At 39.0% G+C, this 20,674-nt stretch overlaps 1 protein-coding gene across 1 annotated transcript in view; it reads left to right on the top strand.

Moving 5' to 3' along the window:
* The first annotated feature begins 1,282 nt into the window (after window positions 1–1,282).
* Window positions 1,283–20,674, top strand: part of LOC142839819 (uncharacterized) — an 88,745-nt gene continuing 69,353 nt past the window's right edge. The window contains exons 1-6 of the mRNA XM_075956202.1: window positions 1,283–1,334; window positions 2,002–2,399; window positions 4,945–5,070; window positions 14,208–14,334; window positions 14,537–14,597; window positions 16,229–16,914. Coding sequence (XP_075812317.1) covers window positions 1,283–1,334; window positions 2,002–2,399; window positions 4,945–5,070; window positions 14,208–14,334; window positions 14,537–14,597; window positions 16,229–16,914 — 1,450 coding nt within the window. The remainder of the gene's footprint in view (window positions 1,335–2,001; window positions 2,400–4,944; window positions 5,071–14,207; window positions 14,335–14,536; window positions 14,598–16,228; window positions 16,915–20,674) is intronic.

Genomic DNA, 20,674 nt, shown 5'->3' with positions numbered 1-20,674 from the left:
CTGTGTGACTTGTACGGTGAACTGTGCTAGGCGGGTGGAGCAATTTCCTGTCCCACAGTTGTAAGAATGCCTATAATACTAACAACTAATGAGAGTTTTAAAGTTACAAAATGAAATAATTGTTCTGTGGTCAGGACCTCTCCCACAGCATCCTAGAGGAGAAACACTTGGTTCACAGTTTGCATGGGCTCCCCTGTCCTGATTCACAACTTGCGATCAACCACTAAAGGGCGCTGTACTTAATCAAATGATGGATAATTTGATTTGTTTTCATTTCACCTAATTGAACTTCTATGTGTTAGCAGAGCTGTGCAATCTTAGGATTTTTTTCTTACCAAGAAGGAAACACAGAACACACAACAAACACTCTTAGGAGTTTTTTAGAGGGGGCATGCAGAGGCCTGGGAAGTTAGTGTTCAGAGACAGGGAGGAGGATGGCTCATCCAGCTTTTAAAAGCTTCCTGGTGCATGCACACAGGGGTTGACATGGCTCCATCATATGCAGATGATGGGGTTCATGGAAGCGGGCAAGGGTTTAGCTGAGTCATACGTGGATCATGCAGGAGGGAACCTTTAACATCCCCAGGTGACTGAGGGCTTGTGTACCCCTGCATGACCACTAGAACTTAGAAGTACCAACCATATGTGGCTTAATCCATTGCAGTCACCACATTACCAAGTGATGTGAAATGTCCATCATGAGGTGAATATTACTGGATCTATCAAGTTATAATGTAGGACATTTACGCTACAACCTGTTATCAGATGGAAATGGTATATTAGAGATCAAGACCACGTAGGTCCTGAAGACAAAAGGAAGATACATGAAGAAATGGCCAACTTCCAATGGTTTCTACTCCTGTTACTATGCCTTCTGCTGTCAAGCATACACCTATAGTCTATTCCCTATGATTGGTTGAATGAGGAAGAGATGACTAGGTAGTGGGATTTTCTGAGTTTGAGACCAATCTGGCATACAGAATCAGTTCCACAATTACACAGAAAAATCCAGTCTTGAAATCACCAAAAAAAAAAAAAAAATCCGAATCAAACAATAACTATGACCCAACTTCAATCAGCATCTTACATTCTAGCAGCAGCAGTCACATATAAAGTATTTTGAAGAAGAAAAGTTTCTTTTTGCCTCTGTGCTTTGGCTCTGGCTACCAAGTTCATTCCTGTACTAGTATTAGCGCCTATGTCATTGTAATTTTGGTGAATACTTAAAATGAGCTGAGAAGTCAAGCTTTGTGGGCTGAACAACTACTGGATTCTTCACTTGATGTTAGAGAAAAGGCTGAGAAGCAATCTATTGGATTCTTCAATTGCCATTGGTAAGCAGCTGTTCTTAAGTTACCTGGACCACAGCTTGTAAGACATTCTAATAAGCTCACTTTTTACATCCATGGTGAGAATCATTCTACCTGTCCTGTTCATGTAGAGAATCTTGAATACTGCAGCTGTATATTTTATTCACCTGACTATAGAGGAAGATGTGCTGGCTGACAATAGTGCTCATGAAGTCATTCTTTCTAGCTCCATTATTCTCTACATATTCAAATTTCCATGAACACTACCCTTTTTATTATTATTCATTTGCCTGGAGTTTGCTTCGAATTTAAGGAATAAAGCCATAAACAATGGAGTCATCATCCAGCTTTCCGAAGGGGGAAAGACCAATCATCTTGAGACCTGGTTCCTGCTTTTCTCCTTCCTGTTGTGTAAAATCCCTGTGAAAAGCATGTAAAAAGTACCTTCCGTTCATCTGACCTCAGAGTGAAGCCACAGAACAAATATTTCATTTTGTAACTTTAGTTTTTATTTATTTTTTGTTTTTTCGAGACAGGGTTTCTCTGTGGTTTTGGAGCCTGTCCTGGAACTGGCTCTTGTAGACCAGGCTGGTCTCGAACTCCCAGAGATCCCCCCTGCTGAGTGCTGGGATTAAAGGTGTGCACCACCACTGCCCAGCTCATTTTGTAACTTTAAAATTCTCTTCTTGAGGGGCGGGGTGGAGCCGCGGCAGGAAGGCGAGGGGCGGGACCTGCTGGGAGCGCGGCCTCGGCAGCGGCAGCGTGCGCGGGCGCGAGCGAAAGGCCTGCTTTGTGCTCACGCGCGGCGGGCGCGCGCTGCGGCGGGTGTGCGGGTCGCGGGCTGTTGTGCTCCCGGTTCTGCTCGGTCTGCAGGGCGCGTCCCTTCCTTCCCTGCTCCTCCTGCCCGGCTCCTCTCGCGCTGAGCGGTCTCTCGGACGCCACACCGACCCGCCCGGCCCGGATATGGCTCGTGGACAGCAGAATATTCAGTCTCAGCAGAAAAATGCCAAAAGGCAGGCTGGACAAAAGAAGAAACAAGGACACGACCAAAAGGCTGCTGCCAAAGCTGCCTTAATATACACCTGCACAGTCTGTAGGACACAAATGCCAGACCTGAGTCTTCTACTGTCTCAGACCTAGGTAACAATCCTGCAGCTACATTTTTTTTTCTTTTATGATTTTTCAAGACAGGGTTTCTCTGCAGCTTTTTTTTTTTGGGGGGGGGGTTCCTCTCCTGGAACTAGCTATTGTAGACCAGGCTGGCCTCGAACTCACAGAGATCTGCCTGCCTCTGCCTCCTGAGTGCTGGGATTAAAGGCGTGCGCCACCACCGCCCGGCTGCAGCTGCTTTTTTTTTTTTTTTTTGGTTTTTCGAGACAGGGTTTCTCCGTGGCTTTGGAGCCTGTGCTGGAACTAGCTCTGTAGACCAGGCTGGTCTCGAACTCACAGAGATCCGCCTGCCTCTGCCTCCCGAGTGCTGGGATTAAAGGCGCTGCAGCTGCTTTTTTAAACAAACTGTTGATCAGCAAAAATAAAGGGGCTACAGAAACATTCATTTTTATGCTGTTCCCTTTGAGCTTCATGCAAAGACAATTCTGTGTAAGTGTACAGTCAGCTTTGATTTGGTAATCTGTAAAATCACTCCATTCTTGTCATAAAATTTTTTTACACTTGTAATTATATTGATGTTCATATTGTGTAAAATAACTCATTTAATAAAGTATTGCTTTGATTTTACAACATCACAAGAAAAAAAACTCTCTTTAGTTGTTAGTGTTCTAGGCACCCTTACCCCTGCTGGACAGGAAATTGCTCGATCCACCTAGTACAGTGCACAGTACAAGCTAGCTAGTCACTATTGCATCCAACAGGAAGAAAGGAAAGTTCCTCTGGAGAACAAGAAGAAGACATTGATTGCTTTAGTAGCCAGGGGCCAGTGCTATTGAAATGCATATGTTCTCAGATCTGGAGAAGTTCTCTGTTGGGGTGAATGGATTGGACAGGAACCAGTATTCTGTCTCTTTAAGCACACTGTACCCCTATGGGTGGTGCTTTCGCCACTCAGGACTCACTAGCCAATCAGCACTCCAGATGACCTGTCAGTCAGAAGCAGTGCTGGTCTCTTCCGGCCAGCCGCCTTCAGTCTTGGCTTTGAAGAGGAGCTGGCGCCAGTGGATTCCTGTTCTCTGGTGCAGTTGCTGTTGCAGGGAGATGATGAGCTGAGAACTTTGGCAAAATGGAGAAGCACAACATGGTGAGTGAGGGAATGCTGTCTCCTGATGTGGAGGAGCAGAGGGCGAGGTGCGGGAAACACTATGGTGTGTCCTTCCGTCATCTGCATGGAAACCTGCCGCCATAGTCCCTGTACTGTGAAGTCCCTCATGGTCCCTGCTAAACTCATGGGTCTAGGGGCAGGCCTGTGTATAATTTTGCTATGACTCAATCTGCTTAAATTATTGGGAGCAGGAAGCTGTTTTTAAAAACACTTTTGGCCAGGTGGTGGTGGCACACGCCTTTAATCCCAGCACTTGGGATGCAGAGGCAGGCAGATCTCTGTGAGTTCGAGACCAGCCTGGTCTACAAGAGCTAGTGCCAGGACAGGCTCCAAAAACCACAGAGAAACCCTGTCTCGAAAAACAGAAAACAAAAACAAACAAACAAAAAAAACCAAACCACTTTTGTAGTCAACTTCAACAGGGTTGATGCATTCACGGAAACAAGTTGCCAAGCTCAGAGAGGCCTAGTTTCTTCAACATAGTCTCAATATTGAGCACTTTGCATTTAACCTTTAAATGTAATCTCCATTTATATTTAAATCTGTGGAGGTTATCAAATTCATCTCACGTGTTGGGTAGGTCTCCACTACTATATGATAATGTAGAAGAGTAGAATTGGAAATACAAAGGATTTACCAATGTTTATGAAATAAGTCTCACAAAGTAGAATTTAGCAGAGGGAGGACAGTGTCTAAAACACCCAAAAGCTAAGTATATTCTAAGCAGGGCTGATAGAGATTAGAATGCCCAGGTATACATTGTTTACCAGGATTGTCCAGATATTTGACTCCAAACCATTTCAAAGAAGCCATCACTGATATTTTTTAAAAAATCGCTGGTGGGCAGTGGTGGTGCACACCTTTAATCCCTGTAATCCTGATGAAGAGGCAGGTGGATCTCTGTGAGTTCAAGGCCAGCCTGGTCTACAAGAGCAAGTTCTAGGACAGGCTCCAAAGCTACAGAGAAACCCTGTTTTGAAAAGTCAAAATTAAATAAATAAAAAATCACTAGGCTCATCCAAATATCAAAGAACAGACCTCTTATGAAGCTGCTCAAAGAGGCATTACAGAGTCACAGCCAACCATAAGGCCTGCTCTGATTTAAAGTTCCTGTTTTCCTTTTGAGAAAAGCATAGTTCTACCAGACGGGCTATATGACGCCAGGTGACACATATTTGAAATGTAAAACACTGTTGTGTGAAGGACTGGCCTGAACAATCAAGGCTTTCATTTAGGACCTCAGGCAGGGAGGAGGGACATTCTTGGAAGATCTAGAAACAGCCTGGGACACAAGCCTTGTGAGTTTCCCTAAGGACATGATGTATTGATAATAAAACAGAGCTCCTTCTCTAAAACCAGGAATATGCATTGGAGCTGGTAATGGTCTGGTGCCCAGGCCTTTATGGAGGAGTTGCTTCAGACCTGACAACCCAACCCTTCCCACTAGATGGAGCTCTGCGCTTAGCCAAGATTTCAAAATACCCTGTATACCCATTTAGTAGAATTGTTGGACTAGCTTCTTCCTAAATTCATCTCATTGCATGATAGTTTCTGCTGACTTCATATAATTCTTTCATTTCTCCTCAGGAATTAGTATACAAAATGCTAGACATCATCTTCTCTCTCTCTCCCTCTATTCTTTTTCTTGATACAGTGTTTCTCTGGCCTTGAACTCACAGAGAAGCACAGGGCTCTTCTCCCTGTGTCTTGGGATTAAAGGCATACGCTACCACCACCTGGTATTTTTCATAAGAAGCTTATTAGCATGGGACGTATCTTCTGCAACACCTCCCCCCAGTCTTTTTTTATTTTTTACTTGTCCAGTATTTCTCATCCCTTGTGACCTTCACCTTACAACCCTGTCAGTGAAGAATGAGCTGCTGTAACAGGTCACTGGTGTACTTAAGAAAATATTCTGGGAATATTTCTTGTCTAAATATCTAGATAGGCATGTTGCCTGTTGCTATCTCAATTGTTCAAAGTATAATCTGGACACGGTGGTGGCGCATGCCTTTAATCCCAGCACTCAGGAGGCAGAGGCAGGCGGATCTGTGAGTTCAAGACCAGCCTGGTCTACAAGAGCTGGTTCCAGGACATGCTCCAAAAACCACAGAGAAACCCTGTCTCAAAAAACCAAAAAAAAGGGCGGCTGGAGAGATGGCTCAGTGGTTGAGAGCGCCTGCTGCTCTTCCAGAGGTTCTGAGTTCGATTCCCAGCAACCACATGGTGGCTCACAACCATCTGTAATGAGATCTGGCACCCTCCGGCGTGTGGAAATACATGGAGGTAGAATGTTGTATAAATAATAAATAAATAAATCTTAAAAAAAACAAATTATAATCTGGACCAAGTGCCTAAGAGATACTTAAAAGATAACAGCATATATTGAATGCAAAATCTGTCTAACCTTGTTCCACTTGAGCATTGGACAGAGATTGATGCATACTGTCATTAAAGAGACTTTTTTTCATTAATCTCCTAAGTGTGTGATGTAATTTCTCAGTGAAAAGGCATATTAATTCTAGAAGAGTTTCGTTTCCATCCTGATAGAAATATTGTTTCTGAGACAAGTTGTGTTATGTTGACTCAGGTGGCCTTGGTCCCTGTCTGCTGCCTTACAAAGCAGTGACCTTGAGTGTTCTCTACATTACACCTTCAAAATTCTTTTTTTTAAATATTTACTTTTATTTTTTTATTGAGAAAAGTAGAAAAAAACAAGTTTCCACCTCCTCCCAGCCTCCCATTTCCCTCCCCCTCCTCCCACCCTTCTCCCTCTCCTCCCACCCTTCTCCTCCTCGCCCCACTCCTCTCCCCCTCCCTCTCCAGTCCAAAGAGCAGTCTTGGTTGCCTGCCCTGTGGTAAGTCCTAGGTCCTCCCCCTCCATCCATATCTAGGAAGGTGAACATCCAAACTGGCTAGGCTCCCACAAAGCCAGCACATTACGTGAGATCAAAACCCCTTGCCATTGTCCTTGGCTCTCATCAGCCCTCATTTTTTGCCATGTTTAGAGAGTACAGTTTTATCCCATGCTTTTCAGTCACAGTCCAGCTGGCCTTGGTGAGCTCCCAATAGATCAGCTCCAGTGTCTCAGTGGGTGGGTGCACCCCTCGTGGTCCCGACTTCTTTGCTCATGTTCTCCCTCCTTCTGCTCCTCACTGGGACCTTGGGAGCTCAGTCCAGTGCTCCAGTGTGGGTCTCTGTCTCTATCTCCATCCATCACCAGATAGATGAAGGTTCTATGATGATATGCAAGATATCTTAACATAATGAAAGAAATATACAGAATGCATAGAGCAAACATCAAATTAAATGGAGAGAAACTCAAAATGATCCCACTAAAATTAGGAACAATTCAAGACTGTCGTCTCTCACCATACCTAGTAAACATAGTTCTTGAAATTCTATCTAGAGAAGATGAACACAAAGAAAGATCATGGGGATCTAAACTGGAAAAAAAGAAGTTAAGCTTTTGCTATTCACAGATGATATGAGAGTATACATAAGTGACCCCACAAACTCTATCAGGGAGCTCCTACAGCCCATAAATACCTTCAGTAATTTGTCAGGATACAAGATCAGCTCAAAAAAATCAGTAGCCCTCCTATATATAAATAAAAAAAGAAGCTAAGAAGGAAATCAGAGGAGCATCACCATTTACAATAGCCACAAGTAATTTAAAATATCCTCAGGTAACAGTAACCAAAGAAGTGAAAGAACTGTTATTTCAAAATTTAAGTCTTTAAAGAATGAAACTGAAGAAAATACTAGAAAATGGAAAGATGCTCTTGGATAGGTACAATCAACATAATAAAAATGGCAACCATACCAAAAGCAATTTAATGCAATCTCCATCAACATGCCAAAACACTTCTTCCCAATCCAAGAGATCTGACAATCATTGTTTGTATATCACAGGCATTTTGTCTCGTGCACAAACATACTCAAAAATAGGAAAACCTTGTTTTCAAAATTGTGATTTATAAAGCAGTCAGAGTAAAGCAAGTTACTTCACATGTACAGTGATTCTTTAAAAATCTGTTCTCTCGAAATTTCACTTAAAAAGTTTATACTTCCTCACTCTGATACAGACTTAGAGGCAATCACCAATTGTAGGAAATGAAATGGTGTCTAAGTGATCCTAACAGACATCATTATCTTTATCATAAGAAAATGAGATCCTTTTAGTAATCAAAACTATTTCCACAAAGCAAAAATATCAGAAGGTGTCAAGTGAATTTTGGTGGAACAGCCCGCCTTACCCAATCCTTTTTCTGTTATTAGTAAAAAAGAGAACTGGAGTGTACAGGATGAGGGATGGACAGTGATTTTCTGGAATTTGATTTTGACTAGAATCTTGTAGTTCTTGTTTAAGGGACCATAATATAAATTTATAGATCAGTCTTTGAGTCTTGTTTTGGCATTGGTGTCATCTATGTTGATTTTATGAACCATTATCTAATAACGTCATTAAAATTTCAAAAATAATGGACCTTCATCAATTTGTATTCTATCAGTTCCTTAAGTTTTTGTTTTGAATAGTTTCTGTGGAGTGACAGTTTTAGTTTTCTCTTCTTGATCTTAGATCCTTTTCTCTTTCCATTTTCTGGCAATCTGTATTTTCCATTTATTGTTATCCTCATGGTTAGGTGCTGCTTAAGTGGTTGACAGGAATACTACATTATATTTTTGGTTCTTTACAAACATTCTCATACAAGACATTCTCTGTGTGATAATTAGCCTCAGCTGTCAACAAGACAAAGGCTAGGGTTATCGGAGGAATTATCAACTGAGTATGTGCTTAGATCAGAATGTCTGATTTCAGTGTGAAAGTGATTATGTTGACTGATGATTGGTGTTGGAAGAGGATTCTTCCACTGAGTTGGCAATGTCTCTAAGCAAGTGGGCCTGGGCTGATTAAGGAGGCTAGCTGAGCACAAAACAGTGACAAAGCACAAGAGAAAACCAGGAATCAATGGTTCCAAATGTTTTGCCTCCAGTGATTAACTTGAGTTCCTATCCTAAGCTCCCACAGTGGTGGATTCTGACTTAGGGGTAACAAACAAATCAACCTGTCCATTACCAGAGTTGCTTTAGGTTAGATACATTAATCACAGGAACAAAGAAGCAAGTTGGAATAAAAATGGTACCATAAAAGTGGTTTTGTTGCTGCAATGGACTTGGGAATATTGACCGTGGAAGAATTTTCAAGCTAACAGGACTTTAGATGGCAAAAGTCACAGAAAACTCTACACAGCTTAACTGACTGTCATTGTAGGACCTGAAAGACGGGAGTGTTGAGAGTAGTGGCAGGCAGTGGAGGTCAAGGTTATAGGATTTTAGTGGACAAAAGGCTCTGAAGGGAACAAAGGAGTTGGATTGGCCCATCTACCCTGAGAGATGTGTGTCTTAGTTATTTCACATTAAAGTCAAGGGCTCCTTGGGCACAGTGTGCTTTTTTTTTTTTTGGTTTTTCGAGACAGGGTTTCTCTGTGGCTTTGGAGCCTGTCCTTCACAGTGTGCTTTTTTAAGTTGCTGACATGGTGATGCACTCCCTCAAGCAATGAGTCATTCAGGCTAATCTGTGTTTCTCTGAGTATTCCCTTAGTGGTCAAGGAAGTAGGGAAGTTCAACAGTATACTCGGCCTGAGACCACGATGCTGTATTCCATGTAGAGCCTGCAGTCTTCATGATATCCTGGCAAGTACATGGTATTGATCCTGGAAATTGTCTTATTTTCTGTTTCTGACAAATATATAATAATTCTGATTGCTCTCATAACTTCGTCTTGTTCTGGTCCCTCCAACTCAAGCCTGGCTTTATTCCTTGTGGCCCTATTGATTTATTTTGGCCTGGTAAGTAAGTACAGGAGCTTAGAAAACTCCATAAAAAGTTTGCTGGAGATCAGTTGTGTGACACTTTGGCCCCCAATCTTTCTTAATGTTTCCATGTCCCAAGAAAGTGACTAAGGCAGAATTAAAAATTAATGGACTGATATCTTAGACAAAAAAATATTATTTTTGCTGGATGGTTATTACCTCTGACTCCTTCAAATCTACAGTGCAAAAAAAACACATAAAAAGAATGAAAAAAAATCGATGTTTTTGTTGAGGAAAAAAGCACTAGGTTGTTTCAGATGGCTGTCCAGTAATGAAAGCAAGAGGGATTTTCAAGGATTTTACACAGCGAAAGAGAAGGCCCTTGCTTTACATTTAAATCTTAACAAGGTTCCCTAAATTGTAAGGCTCTATTCAGCTAAGCTCTTAATTTATGGACAGAATATGCAAAGTAATTCCTTGTATCAAAAGCAGCATCATACAGAAACTGCAGTAAATTTTGTTCAAGCATAGTTGCATACCCCATATGGTCTGTCCAACAGAATAAAGATGGAGGTTCTCTGGGAAAGGATGCTGAGGCTGAGGAAATGTTAGATTAAGAGAAATGAAGACAGAACCATAAAACAGACTGAGAGGACTGAAAGTCAATATGAAAGAGCCCCAAGTTATTTCTCAGCCAGTATAAATAGTGGATATTTTATGAGTTATTCTATTTTATTTTATATGTGCTGGTATGTAGGTATCAGATCCTGGGAAACTGGATTTACAGATATTTAGGAGCTGTCACATGGGTACTGGGAATTGAACCCATGTCCTCTCAAAGAGCAGTCAATACTGTTAACCTCTGAGCCATCTCTCCAGCCCAAATCTATTCTTCTTAGGAAATTTACTTGACATGAGACATAGCTTGTGCAAGACTTCCCTAACCTGTTTTTGTCTTTTCTGCCTTATACTTTTCCTATCCTTCACATCCCCTGCAATCTCCATCTTGTAAGTCTGGATAGAAATGTAGCAAAATCAGGGCCATCAACTCTTTTAAGAGGCTAATGAAAAGCTTGTAAAAATGGAAGAAAAGTCTGACATCTCATGATCCTGTCATTGAAGATGGTCTTACTGTTTAAGGTCACTGGTTTATGTAAGAAATAATGCTGGAGCCGGGCGATGGTGGTGCACGCCTTTAATCCCAGCACTAGGGAGGCAGAGGCAGGCGGATCTCTCTGAGTTCGAGACCAGCCTGGTCTACAGAGCTACTTCCAGGACAGGCTCCAAAAAGCCACAGAGAAATCCTGTCTCTAAAAAACCAAAAATAAATAAATAAATAAATAAATGAATGAATATAAAAAGAAGAAATAATACTGGGAAGACTTTACTGTGTAAGTCTTCCATCTGTCCAGGTGGGTAGACTTTTAGCCTTCAACCCCTATTTAAATTGTTCAGAGTGTGGAGCCTGAGCCTGAAAGACACAAGGATAAGAAAATAAGTGAAATGCAAAAAAAATATTCTAGCCTGGGTCCTCTATGAGCATTAGAGATGTATGTGAATATTTTTAAATGATTTTTTCTTTATTAATCTCGCAAACATGTGGAGTGACTCCTCCCTAGGAAGTCATATTAATTCTAGAACTGCTGTACTTCTAGTATTTCAGAAATTTTTTTGACACTATCTATCTTATCTTGACATAAAAAGATTTGGTCCCCGTCTTCTCCTCTCCTGAGCAATGACCTTGTCCTACATTACACCCTAAAATCTTAAATTAAATGATTCTATCACCAGTTTCAAAGTTATAAATTTGAGTTATAACACTGAATATCCATTACAGGTAAAGGAGAAAGATTTGCATGTGAAGAGTGGTTTCTACCTCAGTCCAGAATAGAAGCAACAGTTTTGAGTGTGCACTGCACAGGAAAATAGGACTGTGGAGTCCCAATTATGAAAAAGGACCTGATTGTAGTTGGAGAGCAATTTCATTACTTTCCAGCATTTGTTACTTTTTTTAAATGAAGAAAGACCCGACTCTTCGGTGTACTAATTGGGAAGATCAAAGAGATGCCACGTATTTACTGAAGGTGATAGAAATATCCCAAAACATTACATGTAAGCCACAACCTCATGGTGATACATAGATGAATAGAAATGGATGAATTGAACATGTAAAATCTAACTAGGAATATGCCTTAAGCATTTTAAAAATGCTGATGTAATTATATAGTTTGTGTGTGATTATTTGGGTCTAGGTAGCCAGATGAAAGTGTAGTCCCAGCCGGGCGATGGTGGCGCCTTTAATCCCAGCACTCGGGAGGCAGAGGCAGGCGGATCTCTGTGAGTTCGAGACCAGCCTGGTCTACAGAGCTAGTTCCAGGACAGGCTCCAAAGCCACAGAGAAACCCTGTCTCGAAAAACCAAAAAAAAAAAAAAAAAAAAAAAAAAAAAGAAAGTGTAGTCCCCATTTACATTAGGACACCAAATGTTTGGCAACTAAGTCCACATAAACCCTAAGAAAGTTAAAAATGAGGAATTGTAAAAGCACAAAAATGAAAGTCAATTGCAGCTTTCAATTACAGAAACACTCCTCATCAGAAAAGGATTACAGATACACAGTAAAAACATTCAGATAAAAAGGCCTCTGAGTGGGTGATGGTTTATTTAATAAATGTCCATGGGCTTAAGACAGAGAGGATAAATATAGACAGAGTCATGGAATAAAAATGGTTTTTAAAGGAATTTACACTAAGGTTCTAAAGAAAAAAATAAGTGAACCAATTAATAAACCTTAAAAAGATAGAAAATACACACAGAGTCTGAGTTGCACATTGTGCTTTCTTTGAATTTTTGGACTGCAGAGAAAGACATTGATTTGGGGGTTGCTATGGTAACCCCACGGATACTTTACAGGTATCTTGACTTCAAGATTTGTTACTTTGGAAAAGAGGCTCTGCTTTTGCTGCCACAGACCTTCCAGGCTAATGTTTTGCCTTGGGTTTTTTGATTGAGATGAAAACAATTAGATCGTTAACATTTCCCTTAGTTATGCTATATGTAAATTTTATATAAAAGTTTAGACTCACAAAGATAGGATAGACTTCATGTTAATTTCCCAGTTTTTCCTTTTCATTTATCTAGTTTTTTATCTCCACAATCCTTCAGCTTGAAATTTTTCATGCTTCTATTTCAATTTTCACTTCACTTCTTGAACTGATTTATTCATTTCTGTCAACTGTTTGCTTTGTTTGACTTTCTTTAAGGGTCTTATTATTATTCTCCAAGATTTCATTTATCTTTTCCCTGCTTTTTTAAAGAATGCATTCACTTCTTTCTTAAGGGCATAAAACATCTTCATAGTTGATCTAACTTAATTGTACTTTGACTGTGTTTGAATATTCAGGGTGTGCTGTAGTAGGAGAGTTGGAATATGGTAGTGACATATTGTTCTGTCTGTTGTTGATCATGTTATTGTGCTGTTGTCGGGTATCTGGGTCTGAGGTGACTGCAGGTCTAGGTGCCAGTATCTCTGTTTCTCTTTGTTGGATGCACCTTTTGTTCCTTGGTTTCTATTTGCTCTTTGGTATTCTGGTCTGTGTTGCCTATGATAGAAGTAGATTTTTTCCCCATTTTAGTGTCTGGAAGTCGTTTAGTAGGCGTGACATTAGTACTTCCTAAGCATTCGGAGTCATTGAATTATAGGTGCATGAACTTCTTCCTGCTTGTTATGCTTACTTTATATTTTTAAAATTAATAACACTATTTGATGCATCGGCATGGCTATGCACCACATGGGTACCTGGTTCTCAACATGATCAAAGGATCTCAGAGTTTGTGAACTTGGAATAATGGATAGTTATGATCCCCTAATAAGTACTGGCAATTCTGCCACATCTATTCAAGACCATCAAAAGCTAGGTACTACTTTTCATCTCTCTCCCAGCTTGTGTTTATTACTTATGCCCAAGATTTATATTGCTAATGTTTTCATCTGTCCATTTGTAACTGTTTAAACATAGTGCTCTGTTTGTAAAATGTTATTGGTATTACAGTTTAAATAGGGCACTTGGGATGTTTGGAAGATAAATAGAGAAGTGGAGAGAATACATGCTTCTTTGTAGGAACTTCAGTAAAAACTTCTGAGTTCAATTCTTCTTGCTTGATTCACTGATCTTTGCAACGGAGAAAGTGCCTTTTGGTTTGTTTGTTGTTTGTTTATTTGATTTTTGAGACAGGGTTTCTCTGTAGCTTTGAAGCCTGTCCTGGAACTAGCTCTCATAGAACAGGCTGGCCTCAAACTCACAGAGAGCCACCTGACTCTTCCTCCTGATTGCTGGGATTAAAGGCATGCATCACCACTTCCTGGATGGTAGGGTCTTACTATGTACTTCTACCTGTCCTGGATCTCATTGCATAGACATATCTGGCATTTACCTCAGAGAAAAATATACCTGCCTCTGCTTTTGAAGGTCTGAGCTTAAAGGCATGAGTCAATACACCCAGTGTGTCCAACTTATTTTTCTATTTGTAGTTAGTTAATCTTCATAAAAATTTCTCATTTGTTCTATGAACTGTTGATCTCTTTCCTGTTTCTCTCTGCTAATAGATATTTCTCTTGTAAGGTGATATCTCATTCAAAGAGTACAGAAATGACAGAGAAGACTCTCCTTTTCAATTTTATTCTAAAATGACTGTCTATGTCTTGGAATATGATTAGGGAACACTAGAATTATATGACTATACTATCAAAGAAGTATACATTTACAATGTTGTCACTATCATGTCACTATCATGTATGGCATATTTTAGAAGGCAGTGACCTATGATGATGTGCATATCAACTTCACTGAAGAAGAATGGAATTTGCTGGATCCTTCCCAGAAGAATCTCTACAAAGATGTGATGCTGGATACCTACAGGAACCTCACTACTATAGGTAAAAATGAATTTCCTTCATGTTTCAAAATAAAGGGACAACTTTTTTTGGTTAATGATGTTCTTCAATAATTTGATTTAGAAAGCAGAAGAAGAATGAGGTGAATAACGCAGGCATGGTTCTAAGGTTTACTTAAAATAGCTACTTAAATGTTGCACAGTATTCAATATTATAACATACATTTTCTGGTACTGCATTTTAGGATACATTTGGGAAGAACATAATAGGAAAGAACATTGTCAATGTTCTAGAAGACATGAAAGGTAATTTTCTTGTGCATGCTGTAAACAATGAGCCTCTGATGAAATGATAATGTGTCCTAGAAGATTTAAATAAAGACAACAGTGTGAATAAGCACAGCTTTAAGTACATTTCTAATTATTAACTTCTGAAAAATCCATATATAATTTCATGTAGGTGAATTGCATTTTCAGGCATTCTTTTAATTAAAAAGAGGAGAGAAATGTCTAAACAGATATCAGCATTTGAGTCATAGCACCATGAGAGCTATGCTGTAGATCTGCCAATCCATTTATTTCTTGCTACTTATAATACAAAATGTGTATACATTGAAGTGATGATAAGTATATCTGCAAGACTTTTTACTAAACCGAGAGCACATAGTAAATCTTGTATTACTCATACACTTCTTATTACTATATTAAGATTGGTGACAGAAGCAGTTAGAGTTATGTTGCAGTTGTTGTGAAGAAACTTTAATACCTCTACCACACATCTACGAGGAACAGAAAGTCACGCCGTGATAATTCACTGTGGAAATTTTTTGTTTGTGATTCTTTCTTTACTGTGTATACTACATATTTCTCTCAATGCAAGCCTATGAGCACAGGAATATGGGAAAATACATCATACCTCTCTCTATAAACAATTAGAAGAAAGCATTAGTCCCCATGTTGCTGAAATTTATTCAACTATATAAATAATTGGTTTTCACATATCACTGTTAATACATAAACAAACTCACAGTACAGAGAAGCCACATGAGTTCTAGAATTGTGCAAATACTTCTGATTGTCCTAGTTCAGTTAGCAAATGTAGTATGATTCATAGTATAGGACAGTTTATGAATGTAATAAAGTTGATCTGAGGTTATCCAGTTCTCTTCAAATATGAGAAATACGTCAAATCGAAAAATGTTTCTGTAAATGTGAAAAGTTAAACCACATAATAAAGGAATTTACCATGACAGGTGTCTTAAAAATGCAAAACAACCCTTAATTAGAGAAGAAAGCATGAGTTTAAACAGTTATGAAACCTTAATATCTGATTTCTATTTACAATTGGACTAAATTATGAAAGTAATACATAGAGATATGTAGGTTCAAGAGTGTATGGAATGTGATAACACTTTTATATGTTCCAATTATGCTTGCAGGATTGAAAGAAATAATTCTGGACAAAAACTTTCAGTGCATCCTCAATGTGTTAAAGCCTTGGCATATGACAGTCAGCGTCAGAGGAATGAAAGAACACATGATATTGAGAATGAATCTAATCTGTGTCATAAAACCTTTGTTCATCACAATGCTCTTCAGTTGCGCAAAAGAACACATACTGAAGAGAAACCCTGTGAATGTAATCAGTGTGGTAAGGCCTTTGCACAGCCCTGTAATATTCAATTTCATAAAATAACACATACTGGAGAGAAACACTTTGTATGTAACCAGTGTGGTAAGGCCTTTGTTCACCACACTGCTCTTCAAATACATGAAAGAACACATACTGGAGAGAAACCATATGCATGTAATCAGTGTGGTAAGGCCTTTGCACGTCATGATCACCTTCAATTGCATAAAAGAACACATACTGGAGAGAAACCCTATGCATGTAATCAGTGTGGTAAGGCCTTTACTCAACACAGTGCTCTTAAAACACATGAAAGAACACATACTGGAGAGAAACCCTATGCCTGTAGTCAGTGTGGTAAGGCCTTTGCTCAACAGGGTACTCTTCGACAGCATAAAAGAACACATACTGGAGAGAAACCCTATGCATGTAATCAGTGTGGTAAGGCCTTTGCTGAAAACCGTATTCTACGACAGCATAAAAGAACACATACTGGAGAGAAACCCTATGCATGTAGTCTGTGTGGTAAGGCCTTTGCTCATCACGGTACTCTTCAATTGCATAAAAGAACACATACTGGAGAGAAACCCTATGAATGTAATCAGTGTGGTAAGGCTTTTGCTTACCACAGTGCTTTTCAATTGCATAAAAGATCACATACTGGAGAGAAACCCTATGAATGTAATCAGTGTGGTAAGGCTTTTGCTTACCACAGTGCTCTTCAATTGCATAAAAAATTACATACTGGAGAGAAACCCTATGAATGTCATCAGTGTGGAAAGGCCTTTGCTCAACACAGATATCTTCAAAGGCATAAAAGAACACATACTGGAGAGAAACACTATGCCTGTAGTCAGTGTGCTAAGGCCTTTGCTCAACACAGTGCTCTTCAAAACCATAAAAGAACACATACTGGAGAGAAACCCTATGAATGTAATAAGTGTGGTAAGGCCTTTGCTGAAAACAGTACTCTTCGACGGCATAAAAAAACACATACTGGAGAAAAACCCTTTGCATGTAGTCGGTGTGGTAAGGCCTTTGCTCAACAGAGTGCTCTTCAATTGCATAAAAGAACACACACGGGTGTGAAACAGTATGCATGAAATGAGTTTGGAAAGGTTTTTTCGTGTCTTATTCATCTTCAAAAGCAGAAAAGAACACAGATTGGGGAGAAACTTGTGAATGGAATTTGTTTTTCCAAATCCTTTGGCACAATAATCTCCAAATACATAAAACAAACCATCCTGGAGAGAAACTGTAAACTTAAGGAGTATACTCTTCAAAAACATGAGAATAATCATACTGTAGTGAAAAAATAAACTTAGTGTGGAATATGTTTTGCAGTTTTTACAGCAGTAAAACTTTTTGCGTTTAATCAATCTGATCCTTTTAGGTACCTGAAGCCATCACACAGTCTATTAACCAACAGTATTCATTCTGTAAAAAATGATAGTGTCAAAAATGTGTTCAAGCATTAGGATACTAGCTTTTATTTTATTAGCACCAGGAAACTGATGGACAAAACCTACTTTGTGATTTTATGAAATTTTATGGGAAGGACATAGAGCCAGGAGAAGAATCACAACCTGGTACTGAAATGAGATACAAAGGAAAACATTTTGCCCCTAAATCCAGAACTAGTGAAAGATACAACATCACCCTGAAATCAGTCAAAAATCAAAAATGGACACTGAAAGAAATCTGCTTTGGCTTTCAAACCAGTTCCAAAGAAATACAGTCTTCCCTTTTCTCTCTGAGCTCAAAACCAATCCCAGAGCACAAAATCCAGCCCATCTCTGAGCTTGTTCAATCCCAGGCATTTAAATCTTACCAATTCCTGCATTCTAAATCTCCTTAAAAACGCTCTGGCTCCAAGGAGCCCTATGTGAGTCATATGCTCCTTCAGTTGGCAGCTGCCCCTTTCCAGCCTTGCAGAAGAAGTCAGACTCTGGATTCTTCCCTCCCAAATAAATGTCTTGACTGAGACTTATATGAACACCTTCTTTCACTGGAATGGATCAGGAAATCCCTAGTGGAGTTGACATCACTGTTTGGAAACTCACTTTGCCCAGAAGAGCACAGAAGCAATGGACACCTCTTATGGGAGACTCCCTTAGGAGAGTGGAGCAGATCAGCAACAGACATTTCTGCTGGGAAGCTTTTAAAGAAGAATGGAGCAGAGTCCAGCTGTAATGACTGTCTCTCAGAGAGGAACAGAATTGCTACATCTAGTGGGGCAAACTTCTTTTCACAGCTGATGGTATTGCCTAATTTTTGGTAGTCAGTATATCCTTCCTTTCAGAGTTTTAAGACTTGCAGGATGAATTTGAACAATAATGTAACCCTTAGATTTTATACTTCTCTTCAACAGCATGGCATATGTAATTCAGGTACAAATATTTATGGATGTGTACTGCCTCTTTTTCGGTTGTGATATGATGTCTATTTCACATATAAAAGCATCTTATTGAGGCCATGGTTCTAGAGTGTAACCGGATCACCATGAAAGAGCCATGACAAAATGTGTCAGACATGGCACTAAAGCTGGAACTTAAGAATTCACAGCTGTAATCTACCACATAAAGCAGAGTATTGGAACTGGAACTGTGTATGGATGTAAATTCTCACAGCCTAAATCTTCCCAAATGATACCATCATTTTACAAGCATTAGTTTCTATTACTTCTAGTTTTAATTTGCTTTCTCTTTACATGAACCAATAGTTCATGAAGAAAACATCTGTAAGTAAGCTGTAAGATGCCTGGTCTCCTATTTTACATTAATAAATGCTTACAGAAGAAAAATTTTCATGAGTGAAAAATTGCTTAAACAATGCTTCTATTGTAATGATGTGATGTGTGTGTGGTGGGAAATGTAAATGTTAATTCCGCATCCTGGAAAAGTTAAACACCTTAGATCTGCTTGTAGCAGAAATTACAGATATCTGTTAAAAAATATGACCTGAGTGCATGGAATGAAGATTTCTTAGTCACCTAGCCATAACTCTAGTGCTATAAATATTTTAATGTCTATTTATATCTCATTGAATTTTGGAAATAGGAACAAACTCATAAAGCAGAAAGCCGTATTCATGAAAATAATTTTTAGTGACTTTAGCCATCAAAGTTGTCTTCAGCTTGAAGAAATATTATTTTTCATCATAGCCTTGGAGCAAGTAAATTATGTAACTTGTTCACTCAAGATTGATGCTGGAAATCATTGCATTTTGGTTTCTATTTTGAAACATTTGAGGTAGGTACTAAAGTTTTATATTGTAGCAACTCCATTTACTAAAATTTATTTTGTAGTCATTTTATTCCTTCTATCGCTTTTGCTCAGCTTCTATTGTGCCTTTGCCTAGTAATTGGTATTTTTCTGATGTAATATATAGAATGGCCGTCCCATCATTGTCGTGTCCCATTGGTTATTAAAATATTAGAACATGTCTGATCATACTTTTCAAGTAAGGGTGTCTGTGAAAGGGTGGTCAGTTGTTGTTCGTGGTTTTAATTTTCATCGTTTCACAAAATCCCTTGTTTTTTTGTTTGTTATTTATCCTGGCTTGGATGTCAGTAATGATTCAGAGATACATTTGAACTCATGATGCTCATATGTCTGCCACCTGACCACAAGTTAAGGGTGGATGATGAACTCCCATGTGTTCTGTTTTCTCAACACAATTTAACAATGTTAATGTTAAAATGACTGAAAATGTAATTATAAGAAACATTAAATACCTCATGTGTGTATTCAAAAAATATTTTCATTTATGTGATATTAATATAATAAAGTAAGATAATCAGCAATCAGTTGTGTATTTCATACCATAGCCCGTTTTTCTACCAGGATTAAGGTTAGGTTTCTTGCCTAGTATACAACAGTTTTTTCCTACAGAACTCTATCAGTGATGGTCAAATTTGATTTGAAGAAATAGTAGATCAGTAAATTATTGTCTTTTTTCAGATTGTAACTGTAAATTTTTTCAAAGTATAAGGACCCAGGACATCTTGAATAATAAATCTTCTTTGCATAGAAACATATTTACACCATCATACATATCTAATTAGTTCATTCTGCAGGCAGAATATTTATTTCTAACACTTTCTTAAAATATAAGAATTGTGGGCTGGAGAGATGGGTCAGTGGTTAAGAGCATTGCCTGCTCTTCCAGAGGTCCTGAGTTCAATTTCTGGCAACCACTTGGTGGCTCACAACCATCTGTAATGAGATCTGGTGCCCTCTTCTGGCCTGCAGACATACACACAGACAAAATATTGTATCCATAATAAATAAATATTTTAAAAAAACATAAGAATTTAATTCTTCAGAGAATTGCCTCATTTAGTAATGTTCACGGCTGTTAATTCTGAGAACCTGAGTTCTATCTCTGGGTTACCGATAAGACTTCTACAGGTGTTTCTCATATTTTCACTTGGGTGGTCCCATGGGCACACTTCTATGTGAGCTCATTGGTGAATAATTTTGAAATACAAAGAAGTGCCATTGAGGTCACTTGCAGCCAAATGGTTCCCCAGGTCTCATCACTAGAACTCACAAAGTGGAAGTAGATCATAGACCCCTGTTAGTTTTCCTGTCAGTGCTACATACACATCATGGCACAGCTGTATTCACACAGTCACACTTTATTTTTAAATAGATGGAATTAACAATGCAAAGAAAATAACCCATTATTGAGAACATATGAAATGATTTGGCTATTCAAACTATAGAATTTCAAGAAAACCTTGCTATTC

This window comes from Microtus pennsylvanicus, chromosome 22 (genome assembly GCF_037038515.1).
Source record: "Microtus pennsylvanicus isolate mMicPen1 chromosome 22, mMicPen1.hap1, whole genome shotgun sequence".
Lineage (NCBI taxonomy): Eukaryota > Metazoa > Chordata > Mammalia > Rodentia > Cricetidae > Microtus > Microtus pennsylvanicus.
Note: the sequence above shows the minus strand (reverse complement) of the source record. Positions and strands in the feature narration are given on the sequence as shown.